At 43.4% G+C, this 19,999-nt stretch overlaps 1 protein-coding gene and 1 long non-coding RNA gene across 2 annotated transcripts in view; one reads left to right on the top strand and one right to left on the bottom strand.

The window, feature by feature from the left end:
• Positions 1-15,564, top strand: part of TTPA (alpha tocopherol transfer protein) — a 28,072-nt gene extending 12,508 nt beyond the window's left edge. The window contains exons 2-5 of the mRNA XM_074943071.1: positions 6,719-6,872; positions 7,885-8,078; positions 9,717-9,827; positions 12,610-15,564. Coding sequence (XP_074799172.1) covers positions 6,719-6,872; positions 7,885-8,078; positions 9,717-9,827; positions 12,610-12,801 — 651 coding nt within the window. The 3' untranslated portion in view covers positions 12,802-15,564. The remainder of the gene's footprint in view (positions 1-6,718; positions 6,873-7,884; positions 8,079-9,716; positions 9,828-12,609) is intronic.
• On the bottom strand, positions 9,693-19,813 carry LOC141981400 (uncharacterized). Its single transcript, XR_012637764.1, has 3 exons — positions 19,710-19,813; positions 10,357-10,489; positions 9,693-9,807 (listed from the first exon to the last, which is right to left on the bottom strand). It is a non-coding gene; the product is annotated as an uncharacterized LOC141981400 (long non-coding RNA).
• Positions 19,814-19,999: the final 186 nt, after the last annotated feature.

Below are 19,999 nucleotides of genomic sequence, written 5' to 3' on the forward strand. Positions count from 1 at the left end.
GAACCCCAGCTTTATGTGCTTGGGTTCCGATGTTTTGGCACGCCCGCAGCATGTCCGACAGCTCTAGAATTCCAGAGGCTTGTGCAGCCTGGAGAGCACGGCGGCAATCCTCGTTCGCATTTTCAACCGCCATTTTTAACAGGATCTCCTGAGCTGCTGCAGGGTTATCCACCTGTCGGAGGATAGCCTCCTGCAGTCTATTGGTAAAATCCATAAAGGACTCTGATGCACCCTGATGGATACTGGCAAAGCTTTTGGTAGGCCTGCCCGAATCCGGGACCTTCCGGAAAGCATGCTGGGCGCAGGTGGAAATAATGGGGAAGACGGCCTGAGGGAGTTGAGACTGCAGCTGAATAGTAGCAAACTGGCCCTCCCCTGCCAACTGCTCATAAATGATACCTTGCTCTCTATATACCTGGGCTTGGCGTTCCGCCATCTGCCGATACTCACTAAGCCAAATAACATACTGACTGGGCGTCAGCATCATGCGCAACAGCGCCTTCCAATCTTCAGGGATCAGGGAGTACCCACTAACTAGCCCTTCAGTGAGACCACGCACATACGTGCTAGTCAGGCCGAACTCGCGAATCGCTTTCTTTACCTCTCTGATCACCGAGTAAGGCAAACTGACCCAGTTTGCTACCCGGTTGCCCTGGCCATCATCCTGCCAAGTCACCGGACAAACTGAGACCAGATCAGCCAGCTCCTCTGCTGTAATATCTGAGCGTTCTTCGCTGCGTGAACCATTTGTTGCACCAGTGAAAGCCCCTGAGCAGACGCAGACGACCCCCCGGGGGGCCCCGGAGCATGGGGCCCCACGGGCGGAGGGTGATCACACACCAGCTCCGGTGGGGAAGGCCAGGGAGGCGGTGGTAATAGAGGCACTGGGGGCGAAGCAGGGGGAGGGATGGTGGCAGGAGCGGACGTGGGTGGCGGGATCGGCATCCCCTCTGTTGGCGCGGGAGAGGATCTTTCCGAGGCGACACACTGTGTTGCATCGGTAGGAGGGGGGGTGGCTGCAGGAGCCGACGGGCGTGGCGAGATCACCAGCCTCGCGAGGGAGGGCCTGTCCGAGGCAACACGCTGTATCGCGTCGCGGCAGAGGTGCCAGGCATGTAAAGCCTGCACGGGCACCCGAGGCTCTTTGTGCAATGTCTGGCCCAACCGCTCCCAGTCCGCTAGCTTAAGGGTTCCAGCTTCAGGGTACCACGGGCATTGGGCACTCACCTCCTGTAGCAGGAGAGTGAGTTCTCAAGTGGGGCAGTCATGCTGAGCCTTACGCAGCAAATACTGTAGCTCATTGCGGTGTTGCACTTGCAAAGCAGAGAGAGAGCTTCCCATACTTACCACAACGAAAAATACTCACCGGGATCTGCGAGGCGGATGAGTGACGCGTCTGAAACCCTTGCCGGGCGAGGTGAGTGCTGAGGGCCCCACGTTTGGGCGCCAGTTGTGGCGGTTCAATGACAAGACAGAACACAGCTTTTAGCAAGCAAGCAGGCTGGTCTCTGCTAACGGGCTTCTCCCTGTCAGCTTTCCACCTTCCCCTTTATTCTCTCTCTCCCCCCCGCGCATTACATTCTCCAACAGAAAAAAGGAATACACTGGCTTTGTTTAACATTCTTATTTACCAATTTCTATCTACCGCATTCCTTGCTCTCGGGCCTTGAGCCCAGTCCTGAGAGGCTTCCCACGGTTCATGTCATCTTGGCGAGATTCCAAGGTTGATGCCCTTGGATGGAGCAGTGTGTGCACTACTCCTACACAACACTCCGGGTGTGCCCTGAATGTTGCCAAGCGCATAAACCTTTATGAATCCTACACCTAGACGCATGGGAACCGTGACCAATGGGAGCTGCGCAGGTGGCGCCTTCGGGCGCGAGGGCAGCACGTGGCTCCTCCCTGGCCGCCCATGTGTCTAGGGGCTGCAGGGACCTGGCGGCAACTTCGTGGGAGCCGCGAGACACCAAACTCTCTCCCGCACCCCAACCCCTTGCTCCAGCCCAGAGTCCCCTCCCACACCCAAACTCCCTCCCAGAGCCCGCACCTCCCCCAACACCCCAACCGCCTGTCTCAACCCCCTCCACCCCAAACCCCTCATCCCTGGCCCCACCCCAGAGCCCTAAGCTGGAGGCTGCACCCCTTCTCCTGCACTCCAACCCACTGTTTCAGCCCGGAGCCCCTTCCTTCACCCCCCCAGCTGGAGTCCTCACCCGCGCCCCAGCCCAGAGCCTTCTCCCACACTCTGAACCCCTCATTTCTGGCCCCACCTAGAGCCCGTACCCCCAGTCCAGAGACCTCACTCCCCTCCCGCATCCCAACCTCCTGCCCCAGCCCAGTGAAAGTGAGTGAAGGTTGGGGAGAGCAAGTGATGGAGGAAGGGGGAATGGAGCGAGTGGGGACAGGGCCTCAGGGAAGGGCTGGGGCAGGTGTGTTCGGTTTTGTGCGATTAAAAATTCGGCAACCCTAACCAGCAGTACCCTGCTTTTCCAAGTTTGAGTCTCTCATGGAGCAGAACTCACTAGCTATGTACAGTGGTTTTCTTTTAATAGAATAATTAATTATTGAAAACGTGTGCACAGCTCCCAATAGAGGAAAAGGGCAGAAACCAATATTACAGATTTTTGGGAAGTGTGTGGTTTTTTTTGTTTTGTTTTTTTTGGCAAGGTAAATATTTTGCTGCTGATTCAACTTGTATGTATGAAGGACAACAGAAAAAATACATAGTGTTGCCAGTTCATGCTGTCTGGTTATGCAATTCTGAACACTTTGTGCTAATCAGTGTTGTCTGTAAGGAGGTAAACATGAAGTAAAATAATATCAAGTTCTGGACTGCTGTTTACCAGCACAGTGAACTTCTAATCACATTATTCTGTCACAGGGGTAGGCAACCTATGGCGTGCATGCCAAAGGCAGCATGCGAGCTGATTTTCAGTGGCACTCACACTGCCCGGGTCCTGGCCACCAGTCCGGGGGGCCTCTGCATTTTAATTTAATTTTAAATGAAGCTTCTTAAACATTTTAAAAACCTTATTTACTTTAAATACAACAATAGTTTAGTTATATATTATAGACTTATAGAAAAAGACCTTCTAAAAATGTTAAAATGTATAACTGGCATGCAAAACCTTAAATTAGAGTGAATACATGGAGACTCGGCACACCACTTCTGAAAGGTTGCCGACCCCTGCTCTATCGATTACCAATAGCTTATATTCTTGCATACCAAGAACATTAAAAAAACACCCCTCAGAAAACTCTCTTCATATTATTAGCCTAGACTAAGAGCTAATTTATATACTTAATTAAAACGCTTAACAGGCAAAACTGGGTTGTTTGTGTATTGTTTGGTTAAGGAATGATTATTTACCACCTTCTGTACAGTGTTCAAGATAGATGGGGCTCTAGCCTGGTTGAGGTCTTAAGCCACTACTAAATAAATCATTATAGGGTATGTGAAGAATGGAGATGTACATGACTGTTAATCAGTATATCTCTCCATCTCTTCCTATCTGTTTTACAAGTAGAGCTGATACACATTGGGTCTTTTCAACCAGTTTCCTTCTTGACAATTTATTTAAGACACCCTTCAAATAGCCTACAACTTTATGCAAGGAGAGCGGGGAAAAATATGCTGCAAAAATACACTTTTTTTAAAAAAGACAAGAGGAACTTGAAAGTAGAGGAATGGGTAAGAGGTCAGTAGTCACAGTAAATATCCATCCTTAGCTTGCCACAGGATAACAGCAGAAGAGGATTAGATTTCACTTTGACTCTTAGTCTGCAATTCAAGACCCTGGAAAAACTGGTTAGACCAGGAAGAGCCTTGCATAGAAGTGAGAAGTTGGAAAGCTGATACTTTGTTCTACTTTATTAGTTATTAGAACTAATAACTATTTATTTCTAGCTATGTTACTTGGGCTCTTGAAAAAAGGGGTAACTAGAGAGATCTAGTCGCTTCAGGCATAATGTTACTTTGCTATGGAGAAAATGTTTGATGTCTTTGAAAATGTGCTGATGATTAGAGTTGTCTTGCTGGTCTGAGAGCACTAATAACAAAATAAAAAAAAGTAGTAATAGTTCTGTAAGGCCCTATCCTTGCTACCGTTAGGATTTAAAGCTGGCTATCCTCATTTTTCTTCAGTTATTTGTGAAATTAGGCCCCAACTTCCATTGAAACTCTTAGGCTTCTAAACTGAGATTTTCAAAGGAGCCTAACTTCCAAGCTTTTATTTTTTTGAAAATCTTAACCAGAGGTTTAAGTTACTTGGTTAAGATCACCAATCAAATTAATGACACAGTCAGTGGAGAACTCTCAACTCCTGGAGTAACCAGAAGCACTTCCATTCCTGTTTACCTCTTCACAGTATCAGAAATAAAGTGAGGGAAGTGGTGGTACTCGGTGAAACCAATGGCTCCTTTGCACAGCAGAGCTTTCCTCTTAGTGGCAAGTAAAGTCCAGATTCTCAAGCAGGTGAATTTTATTATAGTGAATTCTTTTATTCTAAGAGGAAAATATCTGATCAGATTTGGAAATCAGAACTACTGCACCATCAGCTTAATTCTCTAAAGGAAATCATGAAACTATGGATAATTCAATTTTCTCCAGCAGGATCTAACCTCAAAAGTCAGCACTTTTTAGCTAAGTAACTCTTCTTCAGAACTTCTTCATATCACTTCTGCGCATAGCTCTTTTGTATCATTCAACAGTTCCAGAGTATAATGCTGCCCAAATCTGTTTTGCCTCCATCTGAACAACAGTATTTATGTTCCTGACAACAGACATGATCTCTGTTGTTTTGGCAATGACCGACCTCCATTATTTCCACTCTCAAAAAGCATGTCTCTTATGGGCAATCAGAAAGAGAGAGACATCCATTGCATCATTATTTGATGCTCTTTGTTGCCATGTAGGCATTGAGCTTCCAGCATTTCTCAGAGTTATGTCAAGGGCAACTAAAAGTTAGACATGGCTTTGAGCATATTGAACTTGTGTAGGACATGCCCTAAAAGGAATGGTAATGTATTTAGGGTGTCACCCATTTTCAGACCGTATATTTTCTTTTGTAGCTGCATAGGGTACTTTTAACTGCATATGTGCTAGCAAGTGTGACAAATAAGAAGATATGTGCTTATTAGATAAAATGGAATTGGTTCTGTTGCTTGAACAACAAGTAGTGAAATTGTACCTGACACAACACGAAAGGAATGAATAAGTAGACATGTTATAAACAAACATAATTGGAGGAACTGAGTTAGGTACCAAACCTGAACCAGACTTCTGTAAATCTTCGCATAGAGAAACAATGGAAAATTGCTTTCAGATGAGTATTGTATTGCATATAGAATGGAAATGTACAGGAGCCAGGAATCGTCTTGCAGGTGTACAGGAAATGTTAACGTCATATTTGTGGTTAATATGTGATTAGATAAGGTAAGTATGGAAACAACTGCGAAATGTAATAGGCAAATAAAATATTTGCAAAGAAGTGGGATATAAAACAGAGTTGTAATCAGATTGGAACAGAAGTTGTCCCTGGAAGGGTGAGTTCTATTAACCTTTGCCTTTCTCTATTTGTGTTGATCTGTCTTCACTTAATAAAAAACGATTGGGCTGAATTATCTGACATCTCATTGATCAATAATCTAATCAACCTCGTTCCCAATATCTTACATGGAGAAACCTTTATGTCTTTGAAAATGTGCTGTGGATATGCCAATGGTCACGTCTCTTGCAATGGCACAATGATCAATCCAGTGGTCTCAAAATGTGATCAGTCTCAAAATAAAAGTTTGTGTCCAATAAGATGGCTTAATACCCTTTTGTTTGGGAATTCCTCTTATGAGATGTGTAAGTCTCTACTTAGTTCAACATGCCCCTGTATGAGCCTGACACTGTATCAAGTTAAATAACACAAGGAGGATTCAGTTTAGAAGCCCATTTCTATTTATTTTGTGTAGTAAAATATCCTATTGCCAGTATTTTCTGTCTACCACGTGGCACTGAATGGTGATTACATGCTATTAACAAATGGATTGGGTTCTAAATTCACTGTAATAACTCAGGGCAGAGAGCAACCTAGGCATCATTGTGGATCACTCAATGGAAGCTTCTGTTCAAGTTACATTGGCAAAGGTTCCTCTCTTCCCCCTTCCAAAAAAAAGCTTATTGCCTGATATTTCATCTAACTAATGGGCAGTTAGGCAACTATTTTAGGCTTTGTTGCTTTTTCCTCTGAAACATCTGATACTGGCCAGCCACTGTCGGAAATAATTCTGGTCTACTGGTGTGATCCAGTCTGACAATCTCCTTGCTCCTAAAATTCATTTGTTGAAAGTAAAAATAAAATAAGGAAGCATTGGAATAATGGAAGTTCTAACACAGTGGTTCTCAAACTTTTGTACTGGTGACCCCTTTCACATACCAAGCCTCTGAGTTTAACCTCCCCCTTAATAAATTAAAACCACTTTCATATATTTAACACCATTATAAACGCTGGAGGCAAAACAGGATTTGGGGTGGTGGCTGACAGCTTGCGACCCCCCACATGTAATGACCTTGTGACCCCCTGTGGGGTCCCAATCCCCAGTTTGAGAACTACTGCTCTAACTTGTTAATTCTGTGACTTGGACCCATCTGTCCAAGACACTTGAGACTGGATTTTGCTTCCCATTTCTACTGATATTCCTCTAACAAGAATGCTTCTCTTGTCCCCAGTTATTGAAGAACTATCACAAGTGGAGAGCTGAGTGCCCAGAATTAAGTGCAAATTTACAGCCTTGCTCTATTCTCAATCTCCTGCATGCTGGTTACCATGGAGTCCTGAGATCAAGGGACCCACGTGGCAGCAAAGTTCTTATTTATAGAATTGGTAAGTAACAATTCTATGGCCTAGACATTGATTTGTGTACTGGTATAACTCTCTTCGTTATGGGTGTAATTTTTCTATCAAAATAATTAAACAGTACAATCCCTTAAACTGGTATAGCTTATTTCCCTCCCCTGTGGATATAGGTGTGCTAGTAAAGCACCACCTTCATACTATATAACTGTATATTGTAGAGAAGTACTCAGATGGGAGAACTCCTGAAGCACTTAAGTGAAAACTCTAGTGATAGCCAGAAACCTCTTTAATTTTTCACTATTTACCTATGAATAGCTATCTCATTTAACATACCTGGATAAAGTAGTGTTCATTTGCTGTTGAGAGAGAGTGTGTGTGTGTAATAGCTATCTGCCGTGTTAATTATTATATTTAGCACCCCACCATAATTAGTTATTTCTGTTACAGTGGTTCCTAGAAAACCCCGACAAGAATCAGGGCCAGACTGTGCTAGAGACAAGTAACACAAACCTTGTCTTCACTAGGAAAAAAGGTGCATTTTTAATGTGTTAGCTAAAATATGTTCAAATCTTAGTGTAGATAAGGCAATTTCTCATTTTTAACACATATTGGTTGAGGTGAATCCTAGGGGTTTCCCTCCTAGATATTGTACTGTGGAGCTTTGGCCAATGACTTTCCAATTTAATTACTACTGTCACTGCCAAACCTAGAGGATTCTTGAAGCAAACATTGCAAGATTCTTTTCTGAAAACTTCTCGGCAGGTTCCTACTGATAGTAGAAATGAATTGTAGAAGGTGGAGTGATCGTGCAGGGTAGAAGAGGAGCCAGAGGGGTGTAGAGTAAATAGTTTCTGTACTGACAAAATTACTTATTGCAGAACAGGAGAGGGCTTGAAGGAGGAAAAGGAGATGACTTCACACTCCATATTGCTGTTTACTCATTTTGTATTTGAGGAGTGCATTAGAAACAATAGCCAGTGGGAGTATATGTATACAGAATATATGTGTGGTAATACAGTACAGTCTATTTGTTCTTCAGGACGATGGGATCCAAAGATGTTTACAGCATATGATGTGTTTCGTGTAAGCCTTATCACATCGGAGCTCATTGTAAAAGAGAGAGAGACACAACGGAATGGAGTCAAGGCTATCTTTGATCTTCAAGGGTGGCTATTTGCTCATGCATTTCAAATCAGCCCAACAGTGGCCAAGAGGATTGCTGCCGTGCTCACAGTAGGTTTGAGGCTTAATTTTAGTTTCTTTATTGCAATAGTCAAAATGTTTCTACTGTAAATTATGGCACACTTTCCTTTTGTGTAGGACCTTGTCATGGTAACACCGCTTGAAAGAACAAAATAGTGCTATTTAGAGCTATTAGAAGTGAGACAGACTTAAATGATTTAAACCTAAACTTTATTTGATTTGCCTTCAAATTGTTATAATCAAGTAGTGAATATCCTCCAGATTCTAGTTACATATTTAAAAAGTCAGTAAGCTCCCATAAGAACTCAATAAAAATAATAAAGCCAATAGCTGATATTACAGAGATGAGCCAACTAGATAATGGCTGGCTTCAGACTAGCAAGGGTTTGGGTGTGAGGCTTAATCAGAGTTAGGTCATTGATCTTTTGGTGCAGCAATCTCAGCTTTTCTCATAATATCTCTACCTGAGAATTTCATGAAACCAAGCCTCACAGAGCATCTGCCGTCTTAAATGGGGGAATTCTTACATGATTGGTTACTCTTACGATGATTCTACCATCTTGGGAAAAATCTCACTAGAATGGCTGTTCAGCTGTACCTGAACCAGTAAACAGGTCCCTGGTATCTTTAGAACTTGTTTTGGGGGTGGGGAAAGAGGGTGCCTGGTTAAATCTAGGGATTTGGATCTAGTACCCCCATGCCAGATTTTTTGGATGTGAGGTGTCTACTTTCGTATTTACCCTTTGTTTTTCAAACATTTTAAAGTACTACAAATAAGGCAGCAGAGAAAATAAATCAAAACTATAAATTGTGAGTAGTGCTTCTTCTAGATTTAGGATCCTAACTTTCAGCTCCTATTTTTTTTAAACTTTACTGTTATAGCTCTTGTAAAAATATGATCTTGCACTGCATGAACAAATATGAGGACATACACAGAGAGAGAGGTTAATTGCAATGTAGAAAGGGAAAAAAAAATAGCATCAAAATAATAGTATTGCCTCTTTTTGACCCAAGTAGTTAGTCCAGTTTCAGGGTGCTGGGAATGTTCCAGTTGGAAGCAAAAATTGATAAAAGTCTGGTATTCTCTTTGTTGCCATCTTGTTTATTTACAAGGAATGTACAAAGTCCTGCTTCTCTGGACACAGAAAGAACTAAGAAGACAAGCTGTTTCTTAGCTTCCAGTCCCAAGCCTCATTAGCTAGCAAGAGCATTTAATTGTTATGGACTGTAGCCTAATCTGAACTGTGCAGTGCCCATAGCTGTGGATCTTGAAAAAATCTGTTACCACAGATATGGGTAAAAGCAGATTTTGGTGAGATTACGTAGCAGTGCTCATTGCATACATTTTACAAGATTAGAATTTGATGCTTAAGTTTTTATCCCACTGTTTCAAAAAGTTCCTAAAAACAGTTACATTTAGCAAGCTATTTTTTAATTCAGATAAGAGCCCATCAATCTGGCCCTATCCAACATGATAAGAAAAGAGAGGCTAGTGTGATATTCATGGAAAAAACATTTATGATCAGTATCTCCAGTTCACCTCTGGAAGAAGTAGAAAAATTGTAGTCAGCAGAGCTGTAGCAATGAAATGGGGCATGAATGGAGGCTCTTCTCCCTCTAGTGCAGGGGTTCTTAAACTCTGTGGTGATTTTGTTGATATGTTTGCAGGATTCCTTTCCACTAAAAGTTCGTGGCATCCACTTGATTAATGAGCCGTTATTCTTCCACCCGGTCTTCGCTCTAATTAAGCCCTTTCTCACTGACAAAATAAAGGAACGGGTGAGTGAACATAAATACATATTTCTTTTTTTCTACAATAACAACTTCCATTTGGATCTGGGTTCTGCAGTGCCTGAGCATTGAGTAGGATAAATCAATTTTATACTTTCCACTTCTGTAGAACTTTCACTAGGGGAATCTTTAAGCACTGTACAAATATTAAATATTTCAGAATTACAACACACTGGTGAGGTTGGTCTTGCCACCATTTTTACAGATAAGGAACACTGGAGTACCAAGAGGTTAAATCAGTTGCCCAGTGTCATACACCAGATGTGCAGTAGAGCTGAGCATAAAACCCAGATCTCCTGAATTTGCTTCAAGCGATAATTATTACTCAGTGGGCACTGACACTGCTTCTCTCCAAACATAACTGAATGCACTGGTCTTGCTCCAAAGAGCCTATACTGTAACCCGAACACAGACTCATGGGTCAGGCTAAAGGTTCAAATTTCAACTGACGCAAAGTTGTTTTTTAAAATAGCTTTTGCGTGACTTTAAATGAATTCATAGTTGTTGTTTACTTAACCTAAAATCCCTGTTGTATTTGGGTGTAGTGGCACATCAAGCATTCCAGCAGGATTGCTCTTGCATGGCAAGCTGTGTGGCAGTTATTCCAGGCAAAGTAGGTAGGAGTGACTCTGGTTAACAGCAGGACTAAGCTGAGGAAGAGAAGAAAAGAGTGAATGAGAGAATAGAGAAAACTTCAAAGCTGATGAAGTGGAACAAAAGCAGCCTGGGGTCAATAGTTAGGGCTAGACCAGGCCAGGGAGTCTGGGAAGTGACTAGCTCAGGTGTGGGAAAACTACGGCCCACAGGCCGTTAAGCTGGCCCCTGAGCCACATCATGCTGCTTGGCCCTGCTCCAGCCGGGGTGCTGGGACGGAGCTGCACAATGTGGCTTGGCCCTGCTCCGACTGGGGTGCTGGGTTGGAGGCCACACCATGCAGCTCAGCCCTGCTCCGGTGCTCCAGCCGGGGCGCTGGGACGGGGCCGCACCATGCGGCACGGTCCCGCTCTGGCTGGGGTGCTGGGTCAGGGGCTGCACCATGCAGCTCCCAGAAGCCGTGGCAAGGCACTGCTCTGACTCCTATGCGCTCCAATGGGAGTTGCAGGGGCGGTGCCTATGGATGGGGAAGCAAGCAGAGCCTCCTGGCCGCGCCTTTGCATAGGAGCCGGAGAAGGGACATGCCACTGCTTCCGGGAGCCACTTGAGGTAAATGCTGCTTGGAGCCTGCACCCCCTGAGCCTCTCCCCAAACCCTGCCCCAGCCCTGATCCCCCTCCTGCTCCCCAAACCCCTCGATCCCAGTCCGGAGCACCCTCCTGCACCCCAAACCTCTCATCCCCAGCCCCACCAAAGAGCCCACACCCCTAGCCGGAACCTGCACCCCTCCCCGCACCCCTGCCCCAGCCCTGATCCCCCTCCCGCCCTCCGAACCCCTTGGTCCCAGTCCAGAGCACCCTCCTACACCCCAAACTCCTCATCCTCACCCCAGAACCCATACCCCCTTCCACACCCCAACCCCAATTTTGTGAGCATTCATAGCCTGCCATACAATCTCTATTCCCTGATGTGGCCCTCGGGCCAAAAAGTTTGCCCACCCCTGGACTAGCTGGACTGGCTTCCCGTTAGCTTCAGAAGGAGGCGTTGCTTTCTCACTCTGTCTCTCAGATCTTGCTCAAGAAGCCCTGAGCACAAAGGCACTTAATCACATGTTCATTTTATTGTGCTTTGATACAATAAGTCTTTGTGTCATACACATTTGCAGAAAAGCCTGTTTAAATGTTAAGAACTAGAGACTGGAAATGAAACAAGCATTTGGCGGGAATAGTGCATGAGACTTCAAAACAGCACTGGAGAAACAACAGCGGTTCTACTGATATTCTTAGAAGTACAGGCTCTGCATCTGATGTTTCTAACCACAGAAAAAGCCTTTGAGGTGGTTGAAATAATTACCCCCATTTAGAAATGTTTTATCTTAAGTGTTGTAAAACTAGAAATAAATGTTAATATCATAGAATTATAGAAATGCAGGGATGGAGGGGACCTCAAGAAGTCATCAAGTCCAGTCCCCTGTCCAGTCCTTACACAGGAGTAAGTAAACCTAGACAACCTCTGACAGGTGTTTGCCCAACCTGTTATTAAAAACCTCAAATAATGGGGATTACTCAATCTCCCTTGGAAGCCTATTCCAGAGTGCAGCTACCCTTATAGCTAAAGTTTTCTCTAACATCTAACCTAAATTTCCCTTGCTGTGGATTAAGCCCATTACTTTTTCTCCTACCTTCAGTGGACAAGGAGAACAATTGATCACAGTCCTTTTTATAACAGCCCTTAACATACTGAATGGGAAGTGAGAGGGGACAGTAACTTGCATAATCACACCCTTAGGGCTGGTCTAAGCACAGCATAGATGGGGTATGCATTGTATACCCCTACCTGAAATAGTTAAATCGTGTAAACTAGGCCTTGGTTTCTACATTTGCAGCAGCATGAAACACAAGTTGCATTTCATCCTGAACTAAGCAGCGAATAGCTGTGAGTTTGGGAGCTTTAGGAGAGTATAGTGAAGTTTATTTGCACAGTGTGGCAGTGAACGTACATTAAAAGAAGTGAGGATACAGTGCGTTAGTGAAATCTAGCTTGTGCTTCAGTTCCCACACCTGAGGTTCTTGCCTTTCCAATGTCTTCACTAACTGTTGTGGGATTCAGATGGAAGTAATGTATGTGTGTATTATGAAAACTGGAAAGCCATTTTTAAACAGCTTTTCTTGTTTCAGGTGTATATGCATGGGAGTAATTACATACAGAGTCTGACGCAACATTTCCCAGCTAGCATTCTCCCACAGGAGTATGGTGGGGAGGATGTCTCCATTGAAGACCTTTCCCAAGAGTGGACTGACTTCATAATGGAATCTGCAGATTACCTTCAGAGTATTTCTCTGGTTTTTCCAGCGAAGCAACCATATTAAAAAGTAACCTCTTGGTACTGAGGCAATTCATTAAAACAGAGAGCTGCAGTTAATTCCTAGTATTATGACTGCAAGCCAGAATGAACTTCAATCAGAAATTTTTTATTTAGATTTGTCATTACTTTAAAGGGACCTGTGTAAAACTTCTGGTAAATCGTTGTTGAGGGAAGAAATGCCCCATTTGCTGCATTTTTATATTTGCTTGGAGAGGATATCAAGTACAATTACATCTCAATTAGAGTACAATTGCTTGGAGAGGATATCAAGTACAATTACATCTCAATCTGTGAGGATTCAGTACAAACCATATGCTCAGCTCTTGCATTGTAGCTGCTCAAGTTGATGCACTGACATAAAGAGCCAAATGATTTCGAGAGCTGCAGAGCAAGTCTGCTTTGGAGTTACAGTCGTTTGGCTTGGAAGCACATTTGTACAAAGTAGTGATTTTTCTTAGGCCTAATGTTAGCAGGGGATGGGGCTGGTCTTTGGATTGATTCTCAGGGAAGTGGATTTCCAGTCAGTTCACATAGCTGAGCTCGCACTTTGGATGAAAACTGATCAGCAGTGGTGGAACATTGCTGTGCCAGTGAGCAGCACATATCCATGCAGGCATTTAAGTTAGTAAGCATCTAACATTGTAAAGGGATAATCAACTTGGAAACTATTAAAAGATCACGTGAATCACAAAGAGGAGGGGGGCAAATGGATTAACTTAACTTTGAAAAATAATTTTTCTTCCCCGGCAACAAATGTTCTGTTTAGATAAGTTACAAGGCAGCTCCTGTGAAGTGCCAGACACCCTTAACTCCTACTGTGAAGTCCTGTAGAAGTAAAGGGTGCTTAGCAACGCCCAGGACTGGGCTGTTTGAGGGGAAGAAAGTAGGTCTCGCTTCATGGATTTGACGATAGAAATAAACGTGTCATGTGGTTTCAGTATTCTCACTGAATACTGTTGCTGTTAGATGCCAAGCACCTTCCTTTTTATTCCAGGAGATGCTAAGGGTATTTAACACCTCCTATGCCTGGGCATTTTGCTAAGCACTGGCAGAAATTTTTTACTTAAATGTATTTGATATTGACCCCGATGCCTCTTCAGCTATTACAGGCAATTGAAAACTTTCCCACTGTCTTTACTAAAAGCGGTTCTTAAAGGGACGCAACCAGATCCAAATTACATCTTTTAACAAAACGAGATATTTTCTTACCTGCGTTACACAGCAATAACATAGATTATTTAAACTGAAAGGATTTAAACAATGAATGTACTTTGATTTTGTTTGTTTTTTAGCAGACTAACTTCCTAGCTCTTATTTCTTATGGTTTTTTGATGAGGCAGGAATTGTTTGACAGATGTATTAAACAGCTCTTAATGATTCCTTATGGACCCTAATGTTAAAAGCATTTATAAGAACAATGTCTTTTGCAAAGTTGACTCAAATGTTTATTTTGCTTCTCTTGGAATCATCAGTAGATTTGATATTTGTACAAACTTGCTATTTAAAATGAAGAGGAAGGAGAAACTAAGAGTGCCATATTAACATATCAGTAAAGTCTTCTGTAAGATTAGATGATCAATGGTACTGCTCAGGCCATTTCATCAGCAGCAAGAGTGCTCTTAAATGGTAGTTATGGTGTGGTCAATGCCAATGAACAGACTCATTTTAAAATTACAAAGCCAACATGGAAATAAGAAACTTTGTTGCCTCACTCCCACGTGCACAATTTTTCTTGTTGTCCTGGACACCTTTGATCTGTAGTCTCAGTTTTAAAATATTTTAACCTTCAAATTGTAGTCCAAAGAATTTTTCATTATACTTTCTTGTCAGAGATTCAGCTTAGAGCATGATACAATAATATCCTCAGAGAAAGGAACTTTTGGAAGATATTTCTTCTTGTTTAAAGGGAAATAGAATAATTACCATAGTTGGCACCTTGTACAATGCACAGCTACACTGAGCTACACAACTCAGATACTAAACTACTGGGGAAAAATGTTTTTCTAGTGAGAATTGGAAGCTGATGCTCTTTCGTATATTGCTTTAATTTTAGTTCCTTGGAAAGAAACTCCATCAAGAAATTGTTTGAATTAATTGAAAGTTCAGTACTTTCCTGTGAACACAAAACTTTGTATTGTAGCTATTTTACCTGGCAGAGACCAAATCTATTCTCAATTATAAATATGCAGCCCTGTTTACGTCATTTGGGTCGCATGCTTGTAAACAAAAGTAAGATTTGGCTTTAAGAGGTGTGGGGATTTGGTTTTGTTTAACACTAGAGTGCTGAACTAAAATTGTAACCATTCAGTTAAAAAAAAACCACCCCAAACTCATGTTAAATGGTGTTGCAAATCCATTACAGGTATTGGCACCTCTGCTGTGGTGTGGCTGTGATTTACTTTCTTCATGGGACTCTTATTTGATTTTTAATGGTTACGCCTATTGTATCACAACAGAGTGAACTGTACGTAGGAGTCATTTGATTTGGGTCTTACCTCAACAGTGAGTTTTGTCAGGTGGGTGGAAGGGCTATTATTTTACACCCACAGAAGGAAGAGGAGGCACTTTGAATTGCAAAGGACACATCTGATTGTACAGTGATTGAAGCAGGAGTACCTCTTTAAAGTACTAACTTTCTATAAAATGCTGACGCAGATATAGTTTGCTACTGACTGTCAGCACACTGTAATGTAAATTGTTTTTGTAATTTTGTACATGTTATAATACCTTTATATTAAAAAAGAAGTAAACTTAATATAACATTCTAGGTGGATCACGCAGTCTTTTTGGTCTGTCTCTCTCAACTTTTTATTAAGAAAAATTTACAATTAAAGATTAATGTACTGTGTCAAACATTGCTTATTATTTAATCAGGATCAGGTTAATATTCAAAGTACCTGGCTAAAGATTCTGGCTTGCTGGCTGGAGAGTCATCCTGCTCCTCTGAGTATGCCAAAATGGGTGACCAAAATTCGGAATCCTCTTTTTGACGCTTCTCTTATGTACATACTTTGTGTGAAAGCTTTTGCATTACAAAGGCAGTCCGTATTTTGCAATACCACATTTCCAGAGAAGTCACACTTTTCCCAGTAATGTTCAATACAAAGTCTTGCTGCTAACAGTAAAAAAGGAAATTAATTTGTTGCTCTCTTTGAAATGTAGAGCCTCTCCTGGAGCATTAAGGAGGCAAGTCAGCTCTGGGAAGCTGGCACTTTGCGATAAGAGGAATCTCTTTAATAATTTCCTCCCAAAACCATCTACCTGGACACAACTACTACATGTGCAAGTATGTTCACCTTTTCCCACAACCCCTCCACTTATTTGTCTGTTTTTAAATGCTCAGGAATTATGGAATAGTGTAAGCATTCCTTTCCCAAGTAGCTTCTCTTTCTAGCTACTGCTTGCAATGTTAACAACAAAAGTAGGTTGTCAATACAGCTTCTAGCAAAATGCATATGGAAAACTGAAAAGTCCCCTCCAACTACTGTAATATATTAACTGAGGAATAAAGCTGTCTTTTCAGTTATGGTCCATTCAACTGCCCCTTCAAATGGCATCAAGAAAACAGAGATAACTTCTGCACCCCAAGTAAAGTCATTCAGGTCCCTTAGAAATAAGGTTTGTCTTTCATTGTTTTGTATTTAAAACAAGGTGCTCTGACAGACAGCCACTCAAAGTCCCTTCTTTACTCATGACAACCTGTGGCAGGCCAGGCCCTGTTGACTCCATCTGCAAACTGTTTAATGTTGTTTCTGGACTCCCCACCTGACTGTTGCTCAGACCAGGAGTCTGCCTTCATTAGAGCTCTAGGATGGGATTTTCAAAAGTGCCCTAGATATTGCTCTACTAGGGACTTCTCTCTACCTGGCCACTCCACGGACACATGCACATCAGCTCCCTAACTCCAGTTAGTGGCAAGGTACACTAATTTCTGCAGGCATATAGACTATACCCTTCCCTCAAGGGAAGATTGTCTAATATAATTTTAGGGCCTTCAGTCCTGTTCACCTCTCCACTTCCTATGTGGGAAATTCCAGCTGTTCAGCTGTACTCTTTCAGATCACTTCATTCCTAAAGCAACTTATCCATTGGGTTGGACGGTCCCACCTAAACCCACAGCTAGCAAGCATAGAAGAGCTACTGTAGCCTGACTGCAGCCCTGTGCAAAAACCTCCCAGATTCTCAGCTACCAATGCCAAGCTGTCCACAGGGTGTCCAGAATAGGTTATTCAGGTTGGTTTTGGCACAACAAGAGGAGGCACCTACAGTTCTGCCTTTAAACTCCTGCTTGTCTCTCTACTGAAGCTTCATGCGAAGAAGCTCATAGCAGCAAGTGTAGTGGGGATCCATATCTTGGATTAACTCCATACTCCAAATTTAGAGGAGCTTGTGTACAATTCCTTATGAACAGGCTAGTAATCCACCACCAAAAGATTGACTTCAAACATGGAAAAAGAGATGGAATTGTGACGTTTCACCCCATAATGCTTTATAGAAATATGCTTATGAATGTAAATATGACATAACTGGAATATGTTTTATGCTACATATGCCATGTAACATATCTTTGCAAAGGTTATGATCTACTGAATATATTCATCCTATTTGTATGCATGTATCATTTTTGTATTTGAAGTTATGAATATTGGCTGTATACTTGTTTAATTTTAAGTAGCCTCAGTGAAGCATTTGGTCAGCTTCTTGAGAAAAGATTATTCTCAGTAAGCGCCCAATCAAGAAACACTTAATCTGACAACAGACTTCAATAGATGCCAGTCCACATCTGAGCTTTCCTGGGAACATACCTGTAGAGAACTAAGTCATGCATGGACACATGACTTGCCCAGTTGACTCTAAAACTCCATCTTGTAGAGGGGACTCTGCACAGGGGGAGGGAGGGGTTTCCACCCACAAGAGAGAAACTATATAAAGTCCTGGGAGATCCCTCCATTTTGTCTTCAGCTGGCTCAAGGTAGCCTCTCCACCCCCAGAAGGATACCTGAAAGCAACTGGAACAAAGGATAGTAACCACAGGAGTGTGCGTGATTGCTGGATCCAGACTAGAAGGAGGCTAGTCTGTAAAAGAAGCTTATTGGAACATCTCTGAGGGTGAGATTTCATCTGTAATCACTTTCTTACTGTATTAGGCTTAGACTTGCATGTTTTATTTTATTTTGCTTGGTAATTCACTTTGTTCTGTCTGTTATTACTTGGAACCACTTAAATCCTACTTTTTGTATTTAATAAAATCACTTTTTACTTATTAATTAACCCAGAGTATGTATTAACAGCTGGGGGGGCAACAACTGTGCATATCACTCTATCAGTGTAATAGAGGGCAAACAATTAATGAGTTTACCCTGTACAAAGCTTATACAGGGTAAAACAGATTTATTTGGGGTTTGGACCCCATTGGGAGCTGGGTACCTAAGTGGTGGAGACAGGAACACTTCTTAAGCTGTTTTCAGTTAAGCCTGCAGCTTGTGGGGGATGTGGTTCAGACCTGGGCCTGTGTTTGTAGCAAGCTAGTGTGTCTGGCACAACCAGGCAGGGTTCTGAAGTCCTAAGCTGCCAGGGAAAACGGGCTTCGTGGTAGTCTCAGCACATCAGTTGGCAATTCCCAAGGGGGTTTCTGTGATCCGACCCATCCCAGGAATATTAATATTCACTGTCTAGGGAAAGGTCATTGACATTGTGGTAGATGAAAATCATTAAAAGAAGTCAAGTAAGAAACACAGACTTAGTCTTTTATCTGGAAAGTGCTGAGAAATGTTCATCCTAATGTAGGGGTGGGCAAACTTTTTGGCCTGAGGGCCACATCTGGATATGGAAATTGTATGACAGGCCATGAATGCTCACAAAATTGGGGTTTGGGAGAGGATGAGGGCTCCAGCTGGGGGGTGCAGGCTCTAGGGGGGGGCAGAAATGAGAAGTTCAGGGTATGGGAGGGACTCTGGGCTGGGGCAGGGGATGGGGTGCAGGGGGAGGGAAGGGCTCCAGCTGGGGATGAGGGGCTGGGGGGGGCAGGAGGGTGCTCTGGGCTGGGACTGAGGGGTTCGGAGGGCAGGAGGGGGATCTGGCTTGGGACAGGGGATTAGGGTTCAGGAGGTGGTCAGGGGTGCAGGCTCTGGGCAGCGCTTATCTCAAGCAGCTCCCAGAAGCAGTGGCAAGTCCCACCTCTGGCTCAAACGCACAGGTGCGGCCAGGTGGCTCTGCATGCTGCCCTGTCTGGAGGTGCCACCCCTACAGCTCCCATTGGTTGTGGTTCTCGGCCAACGGGAGCTGCAGGGGCGGCGCTTGGGGCGGGGGCAGCATGCAGAGCCGCAGGGGGACATGCCACTGCTTCTGGGAGATGCACAGAGCGGGGCAAGCCCCCAACCCTGCTCCCTGGCTGAAGCGGGGCAAACCCTGGACCCCGCTACCTGGCAGGAGCTCAAGGGCTGGATTAAAAAAAGGGCCAGATGCCACCCCCGCTCCTCTCCCGACTGTAGTTTGCCTCGCCCTGTCCTAATGGCACAGCTGGTTCATTGTTTTATTACTGGTATTATGGTTCTATTTGGATTATTGATTAATGAAACATCAGATAACTCTACTCAACTGGTGTTTATAAGATAGATCAGCACTGCATAAAATGGGCTAATACTTTACCTAATTCGGAGGACAGATTTTCAGCTTACATTCTGTTTCAAGTTGATTGCAATTCTGTGGGTTTTTATATCCTGCTTTTTTACTTTTTTTGCAGTCGTGATTACCCAGACCACACGTCTTAACCAAGTAATTCATTATACCCTTTGCAGCTGGGACATGGGATACAGATGCTATGATTATGGCTATAACTTTAGCTTGGAGGTCATGGTATTCATGGTATAATGAACTGGAATCAAGTCCATGACAAACCCACCCCACACTCACCTCACAGCAGTGGCTCCTGTCCTGGGGGGATGGGCCCAACTCTCCGCTCTGGACGTTACAACCTGGTGCATGTGGTTACAGCATCACTCAAGGTTGACACGTGCTTCCCTCTGTAGATGGAAACTGAGGAGTGGGGAGCCAAATTTGATTGGCACACTTAGCACATGGAGTCACAGCGCCATTCGGGTGTTGTGTGTCTGTCCCTCTGTCTCTATCTACAGAAGACTGAGAGAAGACAAGATTTCAAGGAGAAGTGTATAATCCAGGGTACCAAAAGCAACTGAGAGGTC

Source organism: Natator depressus, chromosome 2 (genome assembly GCF_965152275.1).
Source record: "Natator depressus isolate rNatDep1 chromosome 2, rNatDep2.hap1, whole genome shotgun sequence".
In the NCBI taxonomy this organism is placed as follows: Eukaryota; Metazoa; Chordata; order Testudines; family Cheloniidae; genus Natator; species Natator depressus.